This window comes from Amblyraja radiata, chromosome 8, assembly GCF_010909765.2.
Source record: "Amblyraja radiata isolate CabotCenter1 chromosome 8, sAmbRad1.1.pri, whole genome shotgun sequence".
In the NCBI taxonomy this organism is placed as follows: Eukaryota; Metazoa; Chordata; class Chondrichthyes; order Rajiformes; family Rajidae; genus Amblyraja; species Amblyraja radiata.
Window position 1 is genome coordinate 42,814,576 of NC_045963.1, and position 25,507 is coordinate 42,840,082.

The 25,507-nt window shown below is 44.6% G+C and overlaps 1 protein-coding gene across 1 annotated transcript in view; it reads left to right on the forward strand.

The window, feature by feature from the left end:
• The first annotated feature begins 9,776 nt into the window (after window positions 1-9,776).
• igf2r (insulin like growth factor 2 receptor) overlaps window positions 9,777-25,507 on the forward strand; it is a 113,532-nt gene continuing 97,801 nt past the window's right edge. Inside the window, exons 1-2 of the mRNA XM_033025705.1 lie at window positions 9,777-10,016; window positions 20,500-20,630. Of these exons, the coding sequence (XP_032881596.1) occupies window positions 9,907-10,016; window positions 20,500-20,630 (241 nt within the window). The 5' untranslated portion in view covers window positions 9,777-9,906. The remainder of the gene's footprint in view (window positions 10,017-20,499; window positions 20,631-25,507) is intronic.

Below are 25,507 nucleotides of genomic sequence, written 5' to 3' on the forward strand. Positions count from 1 at the left end.
TGGTAATAGAAGTGTGGTCTGAGAGGAGGAAAATAGTGGTAATAAATTACTATAATCCATGTAAGCGATTAGAGGTCAATAAGTTACAGGAAGTAGAAGGCCAGAGCAAATCTAATGTTATTTGGTGTGGGGACTTTAACGCACATAATACATTATGGGGCAGTGGAAAGTCAGATAATAATGGACAGGTAATTGAGGAATTATTAAATGATGGTAATCTAGTATGTCTAAATGATGGAAAGAAGACCAGGGTAGATGTTAGGACAGGGAAGGAGTCTGTGTTGGACTTTACACTTGTTTCTAATAGGATTGCTGCTAAATGTAACTGGGAAGTATATGAAAAGGGTACCATAGGAAGTGATCATCATCCTGTGCTATGCAAAATAAATATTACTTTAACTATGAGTAAAGAAAACAGAAGTGGACGATGGGTGTTTGGAAAGGCTAATTGGGAGAAATTTAAGGAGGAAAGTGATAGATATGTAAAACCGATACAAGAAGAGACAGATATAGAAAACTTTGAGAATAAATTGTCAGAAGGTATCAAAAGAGCAGCATTAGTTTCCATACCTAAAAGTAAAGGAAGATCAAAAAGGAAAGCTGTGCCATGGTGGGACAATAAATGTAAAGAGGCAGTGGTGAATAGAAACAGAGCATTCAGATTATTAAAAATAACTCATAACTACCAACACATGATTAATTACAAACAGGCTCAGGCAATTGTAAGGAGGACTATAAGACAAACAAAAAGAGCATATTGGAGGAAGTATTATGATTCAATTGGAAACACAACACAGGTAGGGGAGATATGGGGGATGATTAAAAAAATGGAAGGTGATAAAAGGGAGTGGAGTTATCCTATCCTAACAAATGGAGATCAAACTGTAGTCTCAAATAAAGACAAAGCAGAACTAATGGTTAACACTTTTAGTAGGGTTCACAGCTCCCACAACTTATCAGATGAAGGAAGAAGAGGTAGGGAAAGAACAAGAGAGGAAAATGTTGAGGCCTTACAAAGGAAAGGTATCACAGAGGACAAGTACAATATTCCATTTAATTTGGGGGAGCTAAAGAGAGCTCTGGCCAAGTGTAAGAACTCAGCCCCAGGGAAGGATGATATTTGCTACATAATGATAAAGCATCTAAGTGAGGAGGGACTCCAAAAGATACTTGCACTATATAACAAGGTGTGGGAAGAAGGGCGAATACCGGAGAGGTGGAAGGAAGCAATCATTGTGCCTATTAGGAAACCAGGGAAAGATGCAAGTAATCCAGTAAATTATAGACCTATAGCTTTAACAGCACACATGTGTAAACTGATGGAAAGAATGGTAAATGAAAGATTAATGCATCTAATGGAAGAAAACGGTATAGTGGCTAATTATCAGAGTGGCTTTAGAAAAGGGAGAGGTACTAATGATCCAGTTCTGTGCTTGGAAGATGATATAAGGAAAGCACAAGTTAAAAAAGAATCTGTAGTTACTGTATTTTTTGATGTAGAGAAGGCTTATGATATGTTGTGGAGAGAAGGACTTCTAATAAAGCTGCATTTAATGGGAGTAGGAGGAAATATTTTTAACTGGATAATGGATTTTCTTAACGGTAGAAGTATCCAAGTTAAAATAGGGTCAGACATCTCTAGTAAATGTGTAGTCGAGAATGGAACTCCCCAAGGAAGTGCGATAAGCCCGATCCTATTCTCAATCATGATCAATGATATATTTGCAAACATTCAACCAGAGATGGGGCGATCGCTCTTTGCAGATGATGGCAGCCTATGGAGAAAGGGGAAGAATATAGATTTTATCGTGGGAAAAATGCAGCAAGGGATAGCCCAGGTGGAAGAGTGGGGAGTGAAATGGGGTTTTAAATTCTCTATAGAGAAGACAAAGACAATGGTTTTCACAAGGAAGGAAATTAAAGAGGATGTCCAGTTAAAACTATACGGCAACAATTTGGAAAGAGTAAAAAATTTCCGTTTCCTGGGAGTCCATTTTGACTCCAGATTAACATGGAGGGTCCACATTACAAAAATAATTGGAAAATGCAAAAAAGCCATCAATGTAATGAGATGCTTAGCAGGTTTAGAGTGGGGAGCAGATATATTATTGATGAAGCTGAATTTTAGTTAAAATATAAAAAGATATTAAATAGGTTTCTGGGCTAGCTTATAGCTTATATTTAGTGTCAAATTAGGCTTGCCTCAGGTTGCAGTGTGTGGGATAATAAACACCATAGCATTGTCTCCCAAGGGACAAGCAGAGAGAAAGAGCTAGTCACATCTTTGAAGTAAGATGCCATAAACCAAATGGCCAATGTTTATGAGGGACCAAATGACAGCAAGGAAGCAGCGAAAGATCTAGGGTGATCTCTGGGAAGATAAAATGGCATTATCCAAATAGCCAATGTTTATGAAGGACGAGAGAGGAACAGGGAAGTGGAAAGATAAAATGTCGTAAACCAAATGGCCAATGTTATCTTGGAACATGTAAACAAAAGGCCTTTGATGTGATGCATTCTGTGGAAACCTTTCCCTGTACCTCTGACCATGACTAATGTCTAAAATGTGCTAAGGGGACAAAAAAACCCTATTTAAGGCAATGTAATTCTGTTGTTCAGTGAGGTGAATGGAGGACGGTCAAGTGTCTGTAATGGTCACTTGACTGGAGTTCTCCCTCCCTTCCATCGGCCGATAATAAGTAAAGTTGTGAACTGGTCTACCAAACAGTTTGTGTGGTGTCTGTTTATTAAGAAGCGAACCTGGTTTAGTAGTTAAGAAAGTAGCTTTTTCATTGGCGTAGTTATGCAGGCCTCGCTGGGACCACATCAACGGCTGACTGTGCAAGAGGTTGCAGAGGTTGCCGGGATTGGAAGGGAGATAACTGAGCTCTATCGGCCCCCTTGTAAGACCGACTCCCTAGAAACTCCCGGGAACATCTGTGATCCTTCATCAGACATTGAATTGGTTCCCTGCCGAGGTTCTTAGCAACAGACAAAGGTAAGACCAGTTGGGCTTTATATGGTTTTTTTTTTAAGAAGGGATTGTGTATGTATTTTTAAGACAGAATTGTGCATGTATTTTTAAGAAGGGCTTGTGTATATTTTTAAGAAGGACTTGAGCGGTTTCTCTTTCTATCTCTCTTTGTTTTCTCTTTTTTATCTCTCTCTACTAAGGGCTCATCGGCCTCGTTGAGACATCCGTGATTTGTCGGGTTGAATGGGGGGTGAGGTGTGCGTCTGGCTTATTGAGACATCCGCAGAGTTGTCTGATTCAGAAATAAGTGGCGTTGTATATTAAAGATTTAAGAAGTCTGCCAGGTTGAGAAACGGGGGTCTCGGTTAGTGGGTCTGCTTCGTTGAGACACTTGGGTCGTATATTAAAGGGTTAAAAAGTCAGCCAAATTGAGAAACTGGGGTCTCGAGTAGCGGGTCAGCCTAGTTGATATATTTGGAACGATTCGGAATTAAGAAGTCTGTTTTCTCTTTCTTTCTATCTATCTATGGGGAATGCTCTGGATAACAGTCCAACATATGTGTTATTTGAATCCTAAGTATAATAAGAAATTTAGAATGTTAAGTTACAAGTTGACCAAACGGTTAGGGGATGAAGCCTGGCCAGTAGGGGGAACATGGAATGTAGAGACATTTATATGGGAAAGGAAGGCAGGAAAGAAATGGAAGAAAGGAATTAAAACATGGGACGCAGACGCAGTGAAGAAGCATGAGGAGAGTATAGAGTTTGAAGTTGGATGGATACTGCATGTCAGAAGGGGATAGAGTTAAGAAACAAGGATAGCACTCGGAAAGGATGGAACGTATTGCAACTAGAATGCCAGTGGGCAGAGGAACAAGAGGAAATAATTAAAAGACAGACAGGAGGTGAGAAACAGGTGATGGTTAGTAAAAAAATAAACCCAGTACTGGTAAATCCTCTGGAGGAGACTTCATGTCTGGCACGACGACCCTATTTGGTAATGAAGATGAGGAGTTAGATAATTTTGGGAGATGTCCACATGTCCACCTATGCCCTACCAGTAGCAATGGCATCTTTACCTGGGACAGTTCCGTCAGTAACATCCCTATACCTTGAAGTTCTGACCTTACAAAGCTCCCCAGGATTGGGAGCACGGGAATGCCTTTCTGTGCGTAATTTGTTTAACGCATTGATGCTACCAGAACAGCTGGTCATTGTTAAATGTACTGCACACACTGGTGCTGGGGACCCTATAGCAAAGGACAATGAGTTGCCGATAGTGTATCCAAACAGGCAGCCTGTACATCCAAATGCGTAGTGACAGCACGTAAACAGATGCTAGCAAATAGAACGGTCCTGCCAAACATGAAGGAGGTATGTACATTACAGAGGGACGCCTCTCATATATAATAATAACTATGGAAACAGGAGGGCTGTGCCATTGATTCAGCACACCCCGCTTGGACAAGTTGGTGTATTCGATACATTTTTACCCGTCTTACCCATGCTGGTAAGGAGGGAATGATAGGATAACAAAGGAAACGTGGTGGCAGGCCTATGAATGTAAAATTTGCCAACAAAATAATCCAGGCAAACTAATTACGATACCCTCAGGGGTGACGCCAATGCCATCACGACCGTTTGAATGCATACAGATTGATTTTATTGAAATACCAAGGGCCCAGTGTTATAAATATTGCTTAGTGATTTTAGATTTATTTAGCAGATGGAGTGAAGCTCTACCAACCACTAATAATACTGCTGAAACTACAGTAACATTGTTGTAATCCCAGGTTTGGCCTACCTACTGCCATAAGTTCAGACAATGGTCTTCATTTTATTGCCACTATTAATAAGGAAAAATGTGCACATTGTAATATTCAACAGCAATTTCACTGTGTACACCACCCACAGGCATCTGGGATAGTGGAAAGAGTCAATGGGGATTGCAAAACAAAATTACCCCGGAGGTAAATCCTTTTTCTGACAGGCAACTATGTTATAAAAAAAATTGGGGATGAAGGAAAATTTGATGGAGAAATGAGGATAAGGTAGGGAGACTGAAAAGTCACGGGGAGTCTGACTAATCATGATCTGGATCAACGTCCAATTAGGGTTAGGTAACCAGAATTTTGGTAAACAGAAGTCTTGTCAGAAAAAGGGAAAGTAAATTACAAAGAGATGTCTTTGAAGATGAAATATTATATACTGCTGGTAAAACAATGTTTTTGTATATATACTGCTGGTAAAACAATGTTTTTGTATATGTACTGCTGGTAAAACAATGTTTTTTATGTGGAATGTGTGAAATTCGAAGCAATGAGCAAAGTTGTGTGTCGCTTTAAGAAGTTTGTCCTTTAAAATGCAAATGGGACAGACAGTTTATGGTGTGCTCCGTTAAGAAACAGGCATGAATGGGGGGGCGGAGCTATACTCGAATGATAAAATGTGTTGGTTGATTATAAGTCTTTTGAACCAAGTTTAAAAAAGACTCATCCCGATTAAAGTGTTAAATGAGATTGGAAATGTCAAAATTACAGAGAAAAAGAAAATGTATTATTGATTACTGATTCTGAGAGTTCTTTTGGGAAAGATTGTTTTGATATGATAACAGAGGTTGTCTTTTAAAATGCAAATGAAGCAAGATTACTGTTTGCAAGCAAACAAAAAGATGTTGAAGCATGGGCTGTTTGAGGAAAATGAAGGTAGATGAAAAATTGTCTTATGACTTACAAAAGGGGGTTTGAGGGAACTCACAATGAAGGATAAAAGGTCAGAAGATAAAGTAGATTGGGGAAGAGAACATATTTGGAGAATTGAATATTTAGGTGGGGAGAGCCTCTTCGGATATAATTGGATTAAAGAATAAGTTCACAGGGAAGTGTTAAGAAGGAACTGAGATACGAGGATCAAAGGAAGACAAAAGTGCTGGAGAAACTCAGCTGGGAACAAGATTTACAACTTTTTATTGATACAGGAAAAGCTGCGGTGTCCACCCCCTGGAGAGTGGGGGGAAGCCACTTACAGGCCCTGGGCAATTAACTAATTATGTATGGACGGCAATTAACCCATGTCTTGCCAGATCTACATTCCCAGGTTGGAGGAGTTTTTGCTGGAAACCAGTGACCAAGGCCATAAAAGCTATACGATGATGGTGCTGAGACAAGAAGAATTGAGACTGTGTTGAAAAGAACAACCAAGTGTTGCTAACAACATGAACTGCTGTAAAGATTGAAGATCATCGGCGCTGGATACATTTGATTGACTGTGAACAGTTTGTGGAAACAAGGACGATGGGCTATTAATGCTCCCTTTATTCTGGGGTGGCCCAGCCCACATGGACTGAACTTTCTTCAGAATGGCAAACTTGCGGACTAACCAACATTCAAAGGATGGTACACACCTCCTTTTAAACAAGATTGAAGTCAAACATGACAAGCGCAGCAAAGATACCCTGACTACAGACAGTAAGAGGTCTGCAAAGGCCAGTTAAATCTACCTGTTTTTGCCACAACCAAGGCACTGGTGTATTTTTAGGAAACAGTATATTTGTGACAGGTATTGTTATCTTGCAAATGCAGTGCCACACAAGAGAAGCATGAACCAGTTACACCAGCACACGGGGAATTCCAAGCGAAGCCGAATAAAGGCTGAGCAATTTTAATGATCCTTTTCCTGTCCTATGGTAGTATCTTAGTGTCACGTCCGGGGGAGGTTGGTGGCCATTTAAAATGTTTGGAGGGACTTGTGGAACGATTGTCCACTATGAAATGATTGTGTTACTAGTGTACTATTAATTTGTCTGATGAGTCTTTCGTATGTACTCAGCAAGGACTGTAGTTGTTATCAAAAATTTGATAAAAGGATGGAATGATGAAGCTGAATTTTAGTTAAAATATAAAAAGATATTAAATAGGTTTCTGGGCTAGCTTATAGCTTATATTTAGTGTCAAATTAGGCTTGCCTCAGGTTGCAGTGTGTGGGATAATAAACACCATAGCATTGTCTCCCAAGGGACAAGCAGAGAGAAAGAGCTAGTCACATCTTTGAAGTAAGATGCCATAAACCAAATGGCCAATGTTTATGAGGGACCAAATGACAGCAAGGAAGCAGCGAAAGATCTAGGGTGATCTCTGGGAAGATAAAATGGCATTATCCAAATAGCCAATGTTTATGAAGGACGAGAGAGGAACAGGGAAGTGGAAAGATAAAATGTCGTAAACCAAATGGCCAATGTTATCTTGGAACATGTAAACAAAAGGCCTTTGATGTGATGCATTCTGTGGAAACCTTTCCCTGTACCTCTGACCATGACTAATGTCTGAAATGTGCTAAGGGGACAAAAAAACCCTATTTAAGGCAATGTAATTCTGTTGTTCAGTGAGGTGAACGGAGGACGGTCAAGTGTCTGTAATGGTCACTTGACTGGAGTTCTCCCTCCCTTCCATCGGCCGATAATAAGTAAAGTTGTGAACTGGTCTACCAAACAGTTTGTGTGGTGTCTGTTTATTAAGAAGCGAACCTGGTTTAGTAGTTAAGAAAGTAGCTTTTTCATTATCTCTTAAACATATCTATGTATCACTGATCAGATCCAGACTAGAGTATGGCAGTATAGCTTATGGATCAGCATCTAAGTCAGTGTTGTCCGAGTTGGACAAAGTCCAAGCGGAAGCTCTAAGAATCTGTATAGGAGGTGTGCGGACGTCACCTGTATGTGCACTACAGGTGGAAACTGGGGAGATGCCATTGAGACTGCGCCGCAGACAACTAATGGCTAATTACTGGCTAAGCCTTAAGGGTCATGTAGAGAACCACCCAACAAAACAGGTAGTACAGGAGTGCTGGGAGAGAGGGGTGGCTCAGTCTGGAAGCTTCGGCTGGGTTGGAGGAGGTGTGGCAAGGGACATGGAAGTAGAGGACAAAGAGTTCTGCCCTGCAGTATTGTGGCCATCTGTCCCAATATGGTTACTAAACATCCCAAAAGTTGATCTGGAGATATGGGAGGCAAAAAGGAGGGAAAAAAATTCGGACCTAAAAACAGAATACCATAACCATATATATAATAGATACAGGGAACACCTCTTAATCTTCACAGATGGATCAAAGGACCCAGTAGCTGAAACAACAGGGGCAGCTGTGGTAGTGCAAGGGATGAATGTTGAGATTTGCAAAAGAACAAATAACTATTTGGCAGTGTATACAGTGGAACTGTACGCTATTTTGATGGCAGTTCGGTGGATAGAACAGGTGCAACCATGCAAAGTATTAATATGTAGCGACTCATTGTCTGCAATCCAGAGTATTGGGTCTGGTGCATCCCATAGGCGGCCTGACCTAGTGTATGAAATTCTACTACTATTAAGCCAAGAAACAAGGAAGGGCAGTGACTTTGTTGTGGGTCCCAGCACACATTGGTGTGCTAGGAAATGAAAAAGTGGATAAATTAGCAAAAGAGGCCGTTAAAAAAGAGAACATAGAGGTAAACTTACAATTATCCAAATCTGAAGGAAAACACATTGTGTGGAAGAAAATAAATCAGGAATGGCAACAATACTGGGAACAGGAGGCAAAGGGGAGACACCTCTATTCGCTACAAAATAGAGTGGGCATTACAGCAAGAAGAGGGGGGAACAGGAGAGAACAGGTAGTATTAGCAAGATTGAGGATAGGACACACTCACCTGAACAGCACATTAAAAATGTTGGGAAAACACCCTACTGGGCTGTGTGAGGAATGCCATCAGCCGGAAACAGTTCAACATGCTCTAGTTGCATGTAGAAGATATGAAACAGAAAGAAGAGTTTTGATCAGTGAAATGAAGAAAATTGGAATGACAGATATATCAGAAAAGAACATTCTAGAGTATGGAGGGGAAGGAAAAGGAGTAAAGGTGTTGTTTAATTTCTTGAGGGCCTCTGGCCTTATAAAAAGGATATAATGTAAAGACATGAGGACTGTGGAGTGAAGCCAGAAGGTGGCAGCAATGCAACATTGTGGATGCCGGCTGCCGTAAAACTCCAAAGAAGAAGAAGAAGAAGATCACAACTCCGCTCTATGATCTTTGGTGACGCAAGCATTCTGCGCTCGCGTGAAGGGTGCGGGCTCTTGGTGGGTTCCAGTAAAGTCACGTGACGGGGTGTTAATGTAATAAACATGAACTGCAGATACTGGTTTATACAGGATAGACACAAAATGCTGGAGTAATTCAGCGGGACAGGTATCTATCAATGTTCTCCAGAGATATTGCCTGACCTGCTGAGTTACTCCAGCACTGTTTCTATCAAAGATATATCTAGTATATTTGGTTTCTATCTTTGAAGAGGTATTAAACTCCGATCAGTCATGTGATCGGGAATCTAGGGTTCCGGTTAGGTCACGTGTCGAGGTCGTCATGGTGGAAACGTGTGGAGAGTTTAACGTAGACAAAGTGCTGGAAAAACTCAGCGGGTGCAGTAGCAGCATCTATGGAGCGAAGGAAATGGGCACCGTTTCGGGCCGAAACCCTTCTTCAGGCCCGAAACGTTGCCTATTTCCTTCGCTCCATAGATGCTGCCGCACCCGCTGGATTTCTCCAGCAATTATGTGCAAAGATCATAGCTCCTCTATGATCTTTGCTTATGTGCTGACCGTTTAAGGGTTCCGTTTGGTCACGTGCTCTGGGTCATGTGACGGGGGCTGAGACTCCGATTGGACCATGTGACGGGGGCTGAGACTCCGATTGGACCACGTGATGGGGGCTGAAGCTCAGGTTGGGTCATGTGACGCGGTCTGAAGCTCCGGTTGGGTCATGTGACGGGGGCTGAAGCTCCGGTTGGGTCATGTGACGGGGGTGGAGTGTGGCCGTTGCGGAAGGGCCCGGGGCTGCGCTCTCTCTTTATCGGCTGTGGGGGAGCCGGAACTCTGGCTGTCGCTGCGTGAACGGACGGAGGACGATGAAGGGGCGAGCGGTGTGTGCGGGCCGGGCAGTGGCGGCGTTGCTATGCCTGGCCGTGTGGAGCGGCGTGCGGGCCGCCGACTCCTTCACTTACCCGGAGCTGTGCGGGTGAGTGCGGCGGCGGGGCCGGGCTGGGCTCCCTCCCTTATCTCCACGACATTGTCTCCGCAGGCACGGCTGCATGGGGGCCGGTGGACAGGCAGAAGCACTCTCAGCACCAGTGACATGGGGGCTGGGAGGAGCGAGAGGGATGTGTGTGTGTAGTGGGCTTGGGGGGGGGGGGGACACTGGCTTTGGAAACGGTGGAAGAGGGTCAGGGGGTAGAGGGACTGGAGGGGGGGTCGGCAGAAATAAGCAAAATGAGGTAGAGTGAAAGAAGGAGCAGGATGGAAGGGAAAACTGGGACGGCGGTTGTGGAATATAGGGAGGGGTGGTTGCGGGCTCTGGACTAGATGGAGGGAGGGTAGTGGTAAATAAGGAGAGGGTGGGCGGCAGTGGGAAGGAGGTGAATGCTGGGGATGTAGGGGGGGGGTGGGGAGGGCACTGGGGGGAGCAAAAGGGGGAGGGTGTGGTGTAGAGGGGTGGAGGAGGCTGGGGGTAGAGGGATTGGGAGGGAGCTGGGAAGAATTATAGAGAGGATGTGAGGGCTAGGGAAGGGGTTAGGTGCTGAGGGAGATAAGGGGGTTGAGGGAGCTGGGAGTAAAAGAGTGGAGGAGACGAATGAAGAATGGGTAGATGGAAATGAGAGAAGCGGGATGGACCAGGGGTAAAGGAAGGGAGGGGTGGCACTCTGTTCAGGTGCTTGGATCTGATCAACAGGGACTTCAAATCGTAAGTTCTTGCAACCTGCTTCAACCTGAAGTAAAACAAGGCAACCTGATAACAAGAGGCAGACCTATATTGGCTGAGGTGCAGGATTGTAATGGCTGGAATGTTTTGCACAAACCTGAGCCAGGCCAAAGTACAGCAGGTTGTTCTGGTTGCCATGTGACATTGTTATAGAGTGCACAAATGTGGTTTAGAGGATTGCCAGATTGAAAGTTTAGTTATGAGGAAGGAACTTACATGGGTTTGTTTTTTGTGCAACCAGAGAGTGAGCAAAGTCTTAATTTAATATATTTTAGAGACATAGCACGGAAACAGGCCACTGAATCCATGTCAACCTCGTCACCCGTTCACACTTGTTTTGTTATCCCTTTTTAATCCACTCTATGCACATTAGGGATAAGTTGGAGGCCATTCAACATATGAACCAGTACATCTTTATGATGTGGGAAGAAACCAGAGCACCCTGAGGAAATCTGTAGTCACAAAGAGAATGTGTAAACTCCATACAGACAGCACCTGAGGTCAGGATTGAACCTGTGGTCTCTAGTGTTGTGAGGTAGATCCATTTAGGAGGCCTAAACAGTGAATACAAAGAGCCTTTCTGGTAGTGTTCTCTGCACCCAATCTCCACGTTGCCCCCTGCCAACAGCAGACTCCTCAACTATTTCATCTGACAGCTTGTTCCATACACCGACCACCCTTTGTGTGAAAAAGTTATCCCTCAGATTCCTATTAAATTGTTTCCCCCTCACCTTAAACCTATGTCTTCTGGTCCTCGATTCACCTACTCTTGGCAAGAGACTGTGCATCTACCCGAGCTATTCCTCTCACTATCTTCTGTAAGATCATCCCTCACCCTCCTGCGCTCCAAGGAAAAGAGTCCCAGCGTACTCAACCTTTCCCTATAGCTCACATCCTCTAGTCATGGCATCATTCTTGTAAATCTTCTCTGTACCCTTTCCAGCTTGACAACATCTTTCCTATAACAAGATCCCCGGAACTCAAATGTGGCCTCACCAACTGCGCCATGACCTCCCAACTTCCATATTCAATACTCCGGCTGATGAAGGCCAATGTGCCAAATGTCCTTATGACCGTAAGCCTTTTTGACCACCCGATCTACCTGCGACTCCACCTTAAAGGGACTATGCACCTGCACTCCTAGATCCCTCTGCTCTACAACGCTATCTAGAGCCCTGCCATTCACTGTGTAGGTCCTGCAATTTTATATATTTTTATTGGGTCCAACTGCAAATCCAGGGAAAACAGTCCAAGTCTGTTCGGCCCCTCCCTGCTTCTCATATCCCCTGATCCAGGCATCATTCGGGTAAGCTGCCTCTGTACCCTCTCCAAAGCCTCCACATCCTACCTGTAATGGGGTGACCAGAGCCACGCTCAATACGCCAAATACAGCCTAACCAAAGGGCTATAAAGCTGCAGCATGTCTTCCTGACTCTTGTACTCAATGCGCTGGCCTGTGAACGCAAATGTACCATATGCCTCCTTTACCGTTCTATCTATTTGCTACTTTTAAGGATTTAGGGATTTGGACCCCAAGATCACTCTGCACATGTTTGGTATTGGTTTAATGTTCTCGTGTAACTGAATGCATCACAATGCTGGGGTAACTTAGTGGGTCAGGAAACATCTCTGGAGAAAAGTAATGGGTAACGTTTTGGGTAGGAATCCTTCAGTCTGAGGCAAAATGTCACCCATTCCTTTTCTCCAGGAATGTGTCCTGACCCGCTGAGTTACTCCAGCACTTGTCTATCTATTTGTCCCACCTTGGTCATTCCTCCTCTCAGCTCCAATCGGGTAGAAGATACAGAAGATTGGAGGCATGCATCATCAGAATCGGGAAAAGCTTCTTCCCCTCTGTTATCAGGCTTCTGAATGATAATTCCATAAACCAGGGCACTGTCTGATTCACCTCTGCCACATTGACAACATTGGACTTTGTCTATGGAACTAATGAACAATAATGCTGAGAACTATATTCTGCACTCTATGTCTTCCCCATTGCTCTACCTACTGTACTTGAGTTTGATTGTATTTGTGTGTGGTATATTCTGATCTAATATAACAAGCAAAAGTAACTTTTCATTGTATTTTGGTATACTTGATAATAATAAACTTAAACCTATTTGATTCTTTGGCTGCAGTACATTTGATACAGTAGTTTGATGCAGTTTTCATCTTGGTATGTTTTTTAGTTCCTTGTTTTATAATGCCTCAGTTCATAAAACCACTGCGTCTGCATTTTGCAGGGAAAATATTATTTTTCTGGTTTATTGTTGCATATCGTGATTCAGCTGGACAGTGGGCTGAATAATGGTTAATGGAGTTCAATGCAGATAAGTGTGAGGTGTTGCTTTTTGGGAAGTCAAACCAGAGCAGGCCCTTCACAGTGAATGGAGGGACCCATGGAGTGATGTGGAGCTGAGTGATCCAGGTGTGCAGGTACACAATTCCCTGAAATTGGTGTCACAGGTAGATAAGCAGGTCAAGAAGGCTTTTGGTACATTGGCCTTCATCAGGCTATTGAGTATATAAGTTGAGATGTTATTTTACGGTTGTACGCTATGTTGATGAGGTCGTATTTGGATTATGGTGTTCAGTTTTGGTCACTGTGACAGGAAGGATGGCACTAAGCTGGAAAGATTACAGAGAACACTTATGATAGGAAAGAACTGCAGATGCTGGTTTAAATCGAGGATAGACACAAAATGCTGGAGTAACTCAACGGGACAAGCAGCATCTCCGGAGATGCTTCAGTCTGAAGAAGGGTCTCGACCCGAAACGTCACCAATTCCTTCTCTCCAGAGATGCTGCCTGTCCCGCTGAGTTACTCCAGTATTTTGTGTTTACCTTTGCACATATGATGATGTCAGGGCCTGAGCTTTGAGGGAGAGATTGGGCAAGATAGGGTGTATAATATCATGAGGGGAATTGATAGGATGAATGCACTGTCTTTTACCCAGGGTATGGGAATCAAGACCAGAGGATGAGACCAGAGAGGAACAATTTTATAGGAACGTGAGAGTCAACATTTTCACCCTATATATGGGTATATGGAACGATCCGCCAGAGCAGATAGTTGAGGCAGGTACAATAACAATTTTTAAAAGTGATTTGGGCAGGTCATAGAGTGATACAGAGTGGAAACAGGCCCTTCGGCCCAACTTGCCCACATCAGCCAACATATCCCAGCTGCACTAGTCTTGCCTGCGTTTGGTCCTTATCCCTCCAAACTTGTCCTATCCGTGTACCAGTCTAACTGTTTCTAAAATGTTGGGATAGTCCAAGCCTTGATTTGAGGGAGCAATTTCTTTACACAGAGGATGGTGTGTGCCTGGAATGCACTGCTGGGGGTGGTGGAGGAGGCAGACATGATAGTGGCATTTAACAGACTTGGATAGGCATATGGATATGTAGGGAGTGGAGGATACGGATTATGTGCAACCTGATATGAGTTAATTTGGCATTATGTTCAGCACAGACACTGGGCTGAAGGGCCTGTTCTTGTGCTGTACCGTTCTGGGTACTAATTGTTACTCATTATTGAGCGTTGGGACTTGAGGACAAATGCTTTATAGCATTAGCTCGGATCCCAGTGTATTCTTAAGCAAAACACAAACTGATGGAGGAATTCAGCAGGCCAGGCAGCATCTGTGGAGGGAATGGATAGGCGATGATTCAAGTCAGGGCCTTATCCAGACTCGAATCGCGGCCTATCCATTCTCACGACAAATCCTGCCTGACCTGCTGGGTTCCTCCAGCACTTTGTTTTGCTCAAGTTTCCAGCATCTTAGTTCCAGTATATTTTTTCCTGATGTAAGGTCTGGAGACGTGAGAGTGCCGCAGGATGTCTTCAGCTGTCATAGTCGTACAGCACAGGAACAGGCCCTTCAGCCTATCACACCCATGCTGACGTTTTTCCACACCTACACTAAACCCATTCACAGGCATTAGGACTATGTCCTTCTATGCCTTCCCTATTTAAGTGTCTGCATAAATGCCTCTTGATTGTAAGTGATTCTACCACCATATCCAGTGATGAGTTCCAGTTATCAACCACTCTGTGGTGTGATTTGTATTTCTAGTCTAACCTGCTCCATTTCAGTCTCAATAATAAATTGTATTGCGTTCTTCTGGCATAATTGCAACAAGAGCAGTACATGCCTTCCCTTAGCTAGCAATGATCTATTCTACATCTTCATTGAACTTCGTCCCATTTTATATCTAGCTTTCGCACCTTAGATTCTTTATTTCTGTTTCCCTCTCCCCTGACTCTCAGTCTGAAGAAGGGTCTCGATCCAAAACATATTCCTTCTATCCAGAGATGCTGCCTGTCCCACTGAGTTACTCCAGCATTTTGTGTCTATCTTCAATGTAAACCAGCATCTGCAATTCTTTCCTACACTTATGTCCTATCAAAGCTTAATGTAAATCGCTTGGCTGCTTCAAGAGCTGTTATCGGTTGGGAAACCTATTGCTGCAGACACAAGGAACTGCAGATGCTGGAATCTTGTGGAGAACACAAAATGTTCAGAATATCAGGCAGCATCTCTGGAGAACATGGATAAGTGATTTTTTTGGGGGCGTTTGAAGTAGGGTCCTGACTTGAAAGGCCATCTATCCACGTTCTCCAGAGATGCTTCCTGTCCTGCTGAGGTACTCCCAACAAATTGTGTTTTATTATTTAGACTTAATGGATGCAAATGAATTCAGATATGAGTAGGATAGTAAGTGCTTGGGTTATTTGAGGTGCATCCTGTGAAATCCTAGACATTTTCTGTCTTGTAAACTTTAGGACCTGGTTCACTTGTGTTGTCTATCCTTCGGGCCCGTTCCTGTGGGCTGCAAAGGGAGGTTGAATCCTAGGAGTGGGCAGTGTCTCTCAGGTGGGACAGGTGCCGCTCAGTGGCGCAGCTAGTACAGCCACTGTCTCACAGCACCAGAGACCCGGACCTCGGTTTCAACCCTGACCTCGGTTGCTGTCCGTGTGGAGTTTGCATGTTCTCCCTGTTTCCTCCGGGTGCTGTCGTTTCCTCCCACATCCCAAAGCAGTGTGACTTCAAAGGTTAATTGGCCTCTGTAAAGTGCCCCTAGTGTATAAGGATTGGATAAGAATGTAGAATAACAGACCTAGTGTGAACAGCATGTCCATTGTTGGTCAGCATGGACTCGGTGGGCCAAAGGTCCTGTTTCCATGCTGTATCGGTAAACTAAACTAACGCCAGAGTCTGCTTCTTCATGGGAGGAGGAGGGCAGAGGATTGTGTTTGGGGAAAAGGCAAATGTTTTTACTCTTTTTTTTAAGTCAGGAGTTTAGCCTGGCAGTGGCAGGGTCATATTGGAAAACAAGGGACTGCAGATGCTGGTTTACTATAAAAAGGACAGTGCTGGAGTTAACTCAGCAGGTCAGGCAGCATCTCTGGAGGACATGGATAGGTGATGTTTTGGGTAGGGACCCTTCCTCAGACGATTTAAGTGATGGGAGGGTGGGAAGAAGGAAGCTGGAAGAGATGAGAGGGCGGGATAAATCCCAGCAAGTGATAGGTGGATGCAGGTGAGGAGTGTTTTGATGGGCAGATGGTTGGATAAAGGCCAAAGGTAAAAAGACAAAAAGTGAGATAAGGAAAAAGGTGTGAATTGTGAAGTTAGAGGAAGGAATATGGATGGATGGGAGTGTGGGAATGGGTGGGAGAAAAATGGGTTCTGAATCCACAGGGAAGAGGGGAGAGTTGGAAGGGGCAGTTGTTTGTAGGTTAGTGATCTAAAATTGGAGAATTCAATGTTTAGCTATGAATACGAGGTGTTTTCCCTCAGTTTGTGTGGGCTCACTCTTGCAATGGAGGAGGTCCAGGACAGAAAGGTCAGCATGGGGAATATAGTTGTTTTGGCACTTACTGAGGGTTTACAAGTAGCGCCAGGGTATTATGACTTTGCAAATGTCTCTCTTGGAAAGATTCCAGTGTTGTTTTGCAGATTCAAAGTACTACAAACTTTACCACCAAATTTGAAGTGCATGGTTGTAGTTGGGGTACTTTAGAAACAGAAACATAGAAAATAGGTGCAGGAGTAGGCCCTTCGGCCCTTCGAGCCTGCACCACCATTCGATATGATCATGGCTGATCATCCAACTCAGTATCCCATCCCTGCCTTCTCTCCATACCCCCTGATCCCTTTAGCCACAAGGGCCACATCTAACTCCCTCTTAAATATAGCCAATGAACTGGCCTCAACTACCTTCTGTGGCAGAGAATTCCACAGATTCACCACTCTCTGTGTAAAAAATGATTTTCTCATCTCGGTCCTAAAAGACTTCCCTCTTATCCTTAAACTGTGACCCCTAGTTCTGGACTTCCCCAACATCGGGAATAATCTTCCTGCATCTTTGAACATCATCCCGTCAGTGTCCTGAGCTAAAAGGTCCTGTGATTCTGTAAATTGGTTTACAAATCTCCGGCAAGTCTGGAAAATCGGCAACTGACGCAGCTTGTAGTTGTGGTAGTCTGTGTGTCACTCGTGACTCAAGCTGCGTTGTCAGGCAATGCTCTCTACCGCTTAATTTAAATTGACCGTGAGTGGAATTTCCTGTGGTGATGAGGGAAGGTGACATCCAAAATTAGTCCCTTATCCAAATTTGTTTTGCTGATATCAGTTTACCTCCTGAAATCTCGTCACTTGCAGCAAGTGGGTAGAAGAAAGCACTGTAACCCTTCTTTGGGCCCAAGTGCCAATTTGCAATGCAAATTCCTGGTGTAAACATTATATTTATTGTTCATCTACACCAGAAGTCTCAGAATCTACAAACCTGCTTTAAAAGGGCATCAATTATACCGGTGCCCAAGAAGAGTAAGGTGACGTGCCTCAATGACTATCGACCAATGGCACTAACGCCGGTGGTGATGAAGTGCTTTGAGAGGTTGATTATGGAGCAAATCAACTCCTACCTCGACAAAAACCTGGACCCACTGCAGTTCGCGTACCACCACAACAGATCAACGGTGGATGCGATCTCGCTGGCCCTCCACTCCGCACTGGACCACTTGGACAACAAAAACTCATATGTCAGGCTGTTATTCATTGATTACAGCTCGGCATTTAACACAATCATCTCCTCAAAACTGGTTACCAAACTCGCAGAACTGGGTCTCTGCGCATCCCTCTGCAACTGGATCCTCGACTTCCTCGTCCACAGACCACAGTCTGTTCGTATTGGTGGAAATGTGTCAGCCTCGATAACAATCAGCACGGGAGCACCTCAAGGCTGCGTGCTCAGCCCCCTGCTGTACTCACTCTATACCCATGACTGCGTAGCGAACCACATTGCGAACTCCATCATCAAGTTCGCTGATGACACCACTATCGTGGGGCGTATCACTGATGGGGATGAGTCAGAATATAGAAGAGAGATCGAGCAACTGTCCATATGGTGCCAGCACAATAACCTGGCCCTCAACACCAGCAAAACCAAGGAACTGATTGTGGACTTTGGAAGAAGTAGGAGGGGGACCCACAGCCCCATTTATATCAACGGGTCGATGGTTGAAAGGGTCAAGAACTTCAAATTCCTGGGCGTGCACATCTCTGAAGATCTTTCCTGGTCCGAGAACACTAACGCAATTATCAAAAAAGCACATCAGCGCCTCTACTTCCTGAGAAGATTACGGAGAGTCGGATTGTCAAGGAAGACTCTCTCTAACTTCTACAGGTGCACAGTCGAGAGCATGCTGACCGGTTGCATCGTGGCTTGGCTCGGCAATTTGAGCGCCCTGGAGAGGAAAAGACTACAAAAAGTAGTAAACACTGCCCAGTCCATCATCGGCTCTGACCTTCCTTCCATCGAGGGGATTTATCGCAGTCGCTGCCTCAAAAAGGCTGGCAGTATTATCAAAGACCCACACCATCCTGGCCACACACTCATCTCCCTGCTACCTTCAGGTAGAAGGTACAGGAGCCTGAAGACTGCAACAACCAGGTTCAGGAATAGCTACTTCCCCTCAGCCATCAGGCTATTAAACCTGGCTCGGACAAAACTCTGATTATTAACAACCACTTTCTGTTATTTGCACTTTACCAGTTTATTTATTCATGTGTGTATATATTTATATCATGGTGTATGGACACATTTATCTGTACTGTAGTATATGCCTTACTATTTTTCTGTGTGCTTAAGCAAAGCAAGAATTTCATTGTCCTATACAGGGACACATGACAATAAACTCACTTGAACTTGAACCTTTGTGGTTTTGGTTCTTACTGCAACAGTTTTTTTTCTTAAATGTCTGCTGCTAAAACTATCAGAGAGAAAGAAGCTGCTCCTGAGTCTGCTGGTGTGTCCTTTCAAGCTTCCCTTTCTTATCTTGAAATCTGATCAGTAGTAATGGGAGTCCAGTTGTAGATGTTACAACCATACAAAATGAAGCAGGAACTTTGGCAATAAAGGTAGGAAATAAATCTGTATGCAGATGGTGGATGTAGGTCAGAAATGTTCCGCAAATGATAATTGGACACACAGATGCTGCCTGACACATTGAGTTGCTTCAGCACTTTGAGCCTTTCTAGATTGTTTATGAAGGGTCAAAAAGTTGTGACATTAACTCCTCCCCTCCCTATGGATGCTGTCTGACATATTTCCAACAATCCTTTTTGCAGATTTCCTGTAACTGCAGTTCAGCATCTCATAGTTCTAACATTGTTTTCTTATTTTATTCGCCCTGTCCTCGTTCATCTCCTGTTTACATCTCAACACTGAGCAGTGGGGACTAAGTCACCCACTCAGGCAGCAGAATACCTTGTATTCGGCCTCCAGCCTATCATAAACATTCACATCTGACCCTTAAGTCTGAAGAAGGTTCCCGACCGGAAACATCACCTGTCTGTTCCCTCTACAGATACTGCCTGACCTGCTTTCCTCCAGCACTTTGTTTTGCCATTATTTTCCCTGCGTTCCCTTCTGTGGCTTAAAATATTCTGATGGAAAATCATTGACCTGAGTGGTAAGCTCACTTTTTCACTCCATGATGCTGCTTTCCACTCTGTTTGTAAATGATGGAAGGCAATCACTTGGACGCACCAAAGTGCTTCACTTAATTACTTTTTGATGTGTAGCTGGTTTTGTGTGAACAAATGCAGCAGCCAGTTTGTACACTGCAATGTCTCATAAGCCACAAATAAAATGTTTTTGGTGATGATTGTTCAGCGATAAATGTTACTGGATGGATCGGGACAAAATTAGAAACAAGGAACTGCAGATGCTGGGTAAAATAGGGGGAAAAAGACGCAAAGTGCTGGAGAACCTCAGCAGGTCAGGCAGCAACCCTGGGTAGGTGATGTTTCAGACTCTTATTGAGCTGAGGTTTGTGCGTTCGGAGTGGGTAAGGGAAATAGAGAAGTCAAGACGGTTGATGTAGTACCGTCAGTTGGAAATAAAAAGGTCCAGAGAGGATAAAAGACTGGCATGGGGTGGAGGAATGTTGGAGATGGGAGAAGTCTGACGTAGGGTCACGACCCAAAACGTCACCTATCATGTTCTCTGGGGATGCTACCTGACCCGCTGAGTTACTCCAGCACTTTGTATGTTTTCCTTGTAGTTGAAATTGTACCCATGTTCATATGAACCTGTTTTGTTGCAAATACGTGCTTTAAAATTTGTTTAATTCAATCTGTGTTTTCAATGTGCTTTTTGGTTCAGGGGCACCTGAGGGCTAAATGGTCTATTTGTTTTGTTTGCAATGCTACTCTTTTTGTTTCAGGCATACCTGGGAAGCAGTCGACACGGAGAAGGGAACAACTTATAAAATAAATCTCTGTACGCCATTGCAGTGTGGGCGGTCAAGTGCCATCTGTGCTTATAATCCTTTGCTAAAAAGCAACTATTCAGTGGGTGAGTGTGCCAGGTACAATTTCAAAATCCAGGTGTCAAATCCCACATAGGGCAGCACAGTGGTGCAGAGGTAGAGCTGCGGTTTGATCCTGACTATGGGAGCTGCCTGTTTGTATGTTCTGCCTGTGACCGCGTGGGTTTCCTCCGGGTGCTCCTATGAATGAAACTTCTTGGTCTGGAGTATAGACATCTTGTGTTTTCCCAGGTGGGGTGGAGGCTGTGCGCATGAAAAGTTGCACGTATCGTAAATCAAAAAGCATGTAAATTAAACATATGCCAGGCACCGCACAGGAAGACAGTGCCAGACATAAATTTGAGCGCGTCATTCCGAAAGTAGGAGCTCCTAAATTAAACTTGGGTAGTAATTAGACAAGCACATTTTTCTAAAAACGCGGGCGTCAAGTGTGTGTAAAACAAGAGGTGCCTGTACTAATGGTAATTCCAGAGTTGAACCCAATAATATGGGTCCCAATGACTAGATTACTCAGAACTTATTGCTATATTGTGCATGAAAAATATCAAATGTGTGCTCTTTAAATAGCTTCCACGGAAGGGGAATGTTGGCAGTTGGAATCTCTTGTAGGAAGGAAAGTTGTGCCTTGTTCCAGCAATGAATGTAACATGGCAATAAGTCCTAGTACATAGCAAAGTAATCTGTAATTTGTATAGATGGTGATGCACTTGCCACTTGTTTTTTGTCAACCTGTCATATTGACAAATGTAGAAACCAAGCAGGACTGTAGCTCAACTGGGGTCTGGCCATACGTGCCCTCGGTCGGCTGTGAGAGACACCTCTGGGGCACAAAGGTGGGTAGGCGAAGAGAGGGACACCGCGTCCAAGGAAGGCAATAGCTGAACTCCCGCAGCAGCCTGGAACTTGCATTGATTGGGCATTGTTCATGAGAACTAGAGCATAGAAACATAGAAAATAGGTGCAGGAGGAGGCCATTCGGCCCTTTGAGCCAGCACCGCCATTCATTGTGATCACGGCTGATCGTCCCCAATCAATAACCTGTGCCTGCCTTCTCCCCATATCCATTGATTCCACTAGCCCCCAGAGCTCTAATAGAAAAATAGCACGGACTGGTCTTTGAAAATTGTGCCAAAATATGGCGCCTCTAGCGTGTGGGTCAGTAGATTATTTCTGTACACTTGCTAATCGAGGATGTGCTTGGGTATGGGAATACTGTGCTGGACTGTATGTAAGTAAAGAATTTCAACTGTGTTTGCACTCATGACAAAAGCATAATTTAACCATTAAATGAATCCTCATAACCTAAGCATGACGTGGTGTTGATATGGTGTGAAAAGCGCCTCAGTCAATAACTGGTGGAGATATGAAAGTGATTAAAAAATGGTGCAATTTCGAAATAAAAAGTTAACAAAGATCCTTCATGTAGATATTTTAAAATCTTGAGTATATTTCAAATAAATAATTCACAGACAATTCGCAGGCTAGCCCAGAAGACTAAAATGCATGGGATCCATAGTCACTTGGTCGTTTGGGTTCAGAACTGGCTTACACGTAGTAGAGAGGATTGTGGTGGAAGGGTGTTATTTGTCTGGAGCTTGGTGACCAGTGTAGATTTACAGGGATCAGTGGTGGGACAAAGGACTTAAATGGAGATGGCAAGGATCAAAATTAATGGTTGCCCAGGTGCCAACGGCCACCCAAAGTCCCACCGGGCAACCTAAAAGCCGTGCCATTTTGCCCGGCTTGGCAAGCACACTGGACACCTATCGTTCAACTCTGAGCGGCCCCCCCCTCCCTCTCCCTCTCCCTCTCTCCCTCTCTCTCCCTCTCCCCCTCCCTCTCCCTCTCCCCCTCAACCTCCCCCTCAACCACCCCCTCCCCCTCCCTCTCCCCCTCCCCTCCCTCTCCTTCGCCCTCTCCCTCTCACACTCCCTCTCCCTCTCCCTCTCCCTCTCCCTCTCCCTCTCCCGTCCCTCTCCCTCTCCTCTCCCTCTCACCTCTCCCTCGGTCCCTCATCCCCTCCCTCTCCCTCTCCCTCTCCCTCTCCCTGCTCCTCTCCCTCCCCCTCTCCCTCATCCCTCTTCGCCTCTCCCTCGCAGTCCTCTCCCCTCTCCCTCGTCCCTCTCCCTCCCCCTCTGCCCTCCTCCCTCTCCCTCTCCCTCTTTCGCCTCTCACCCTCTCCCTCTCGCGCCCCTCTCCCTTTCTCCCCTCACTCTCCCTATCTCCCCTTCTCCTTTCTCTTCTCACTCCTTTCTCCCCTTTCTCCCCCCCCCCCCCCCCCGCGCATGCGTACTGCCACGGCAACTGGTCGGCACCGGGCACTTTCTCCCTCCCTTTGCATTGTGAATAAACTGAAGATAGACTCAAAAAGCTGGAGTCAACAGGCCAGACAGAATCTCTGGGCAAAAGGAAAATATTACATTTTGGGTTGAGTCTGAAAAAGGTTCCTGCACACCTTTGTAATGTGGAAGGAAACAAGAGCACCTGGCCAACACCCATGCGATCAAAGGGAAAAGGAGCAAACTCCATACAGACAGCACCCATATTCAGGAACAATTCCGGGTCTCTAGCACTTTTAGGCAGCAACTTATTGGCCAATGTACTGCCCCATAGACTTGAACTGAATTAAAACATACAATAGCTGTAAAGGGGGACATAGCGTCACTGAGAGATTTAAGACTGCAAATGGATAGTTTCTTTTTTGTTAGTAACCAAAGTTATCAATGTATAATTTTTTGTGTGTTGGAAAATATTATATAGTGGCACAGCTGGTGGACTTGCTGCCTCGCATGCCAAAGATCTGTGTTCGATCCTGTCCTCAGGCACTGTCTGAATTGAATTTGCACATTCTTCCTGCAAGCGTGTGGGTTTCCTCCCACATCCCAAAGATGCATTGGCTTTGTAGGTTAACTTGTCTCTGTAAAATTGCCCCAATGTGTAGACGGTGGGTGAGGAAAGTGGGATAGCAGAACTTGTGCGAACGGGTAGACAAAAATGCTGGAGAAACTCAGCAGGTGCGGCAGCATCTATGAAGCGAAGGAAATAGGCGAAGTCTCACCCAGAGCAACGGATGCAATAGATGAGGTTGGAAGAGGTGCAGGTGAACCTCTGCCGCACCTGGAAAAACTGTTTAGGTCCTTGAATGGAGTCAAGGAGGGAGGTAAAGCGACAAATGTAGTATTTCCTGCAGTTGCAAGGGAAAGTGCCAGGAGAGGGGGTGGTTTGGGTGGGAAGGGACGAATTGACCAGGGAGTTACGGAGGGAGCGGGCTCTGCGGAAAGCCGACGGCAGGAGACGGGAAGATGTGGCCATTGGTGGGATCCTGTTGGTAGACAAAAAAGCTGGAGAAAATCAGCAGGTGAGGCAGCATCTATGCAGCGAAGAAATAGGTGACATTTCGGGTCGAGACCCTTCTTCAGACTGATGTCGGGGGATGGGGCCAGGAAAAAGAAAGAAAGAGGCGGAGACAGTAGTCTGTGGGAGAGCTGGGAAGGGGAAGGAGAGAGAAAGCAAGGACTACCTGAAATTGGAGAAGCCAATGTTCATCCTGCTTTTGTGTAAACTACTCAAGCAAAATATGAGGTGCTGTTCCTCCAATTTGCGGTGGGCCTCACTCTGGCCATGGAGGAGGCCCAGGACAGAAAGTTCCGATTCGGAATGGGAGGGGGAGTTGAGGTGTTGAGCCACCAGGAGATCAGGTTGGTTATTGCGAACTGAGTGGAGGTGTTGTGCGAAGCGATCTCCAAGCCTGTGCTTGGTCTCACCGAGGTTGATCATACGTTGAATAATCCAACCACAGCTTTGTTTGGAAGTAGAAAGAAATAATAGAAATTGCATTCATTGCAACGTGTAAAAAGAATTGAGATACTGTATATACTGTATTATAATTCTGCTGCATGTCATTGTGGTATATTTCATGTTTTGATTGGTAAATATGTTTAGTTTGTGATTTTATTTGAAGCAGAAATAATATGTGAATGCTTCATTGAGCATAATTCCGACTGGTAACTCTGCTCTTCGTCCCCATTATCGCAAGCGTCATGCAAGCCGTCTTAAATGACCACCTAAACTGTCATTTGGCAACCTAAAAAGCTGCCTAGGTTGCCTGGCTGGAAACAGAGAAAAAAAGTTAAGTGAGAGCCCTTGATGGGTTTGGTCAGTAAGTTTGCAGTCAATAGCAAAATTGGTGGTTGCATTGAGTGAGGAAGGTTATGAAATGATACAGCAGGATATAGATCAGTTACAGATATAGGCAGAGAAATGTCAATAGAGTTTAAACCGGGCAAGTGGGAGATATTGAATTTTAGGAGGTTGACTGTTGCGTAATTTAAGTCTAACACATAGAAACATAGAAACTAGGTGCACGAGTAGACCATTCGGCCCTTCGAGCCTGCACCGCCATTCAATATGATCATGGCTGATCATCCAACTCAGTATCCTGTACCTGCCTTCTCTCCATACCCCCTGATCCCGGTTCCACCTCCGTGTGAAGTTGAGACTTTAACTCCACTACAAGCAATACCATCGTAGATTATTTAACCACAGATAGAATGATGAAGACTATTTCCTTTGCTTTTATTCCTTGTGTTAGTTCACTTACTCCCCCCACCTCCCCTCCACAGACCTGGTCTGGCGGCTGTGTCCCTTCAGGGTTCAATCAGTGCTGGTTTTATCAAGCCACATTGAAATCCCCTCATCAGAGGCCATTGGTGCGCTTCTTTCAGTGCTGTTTGCAAGTGTTCAACATGGAACGTTGATTCATCAGCCAAGGGAGGGTGAAAGGTGGTAATCCAAAGGTTCATGGGGTCTGGAATTTACATTGAAGGCCCTCAAGGATTACTCCCTCTTTGTTTATTACCTCCGGTGGGTCTGTCTGGTGTGTTACCTCTGGTGGGTCTGTCAG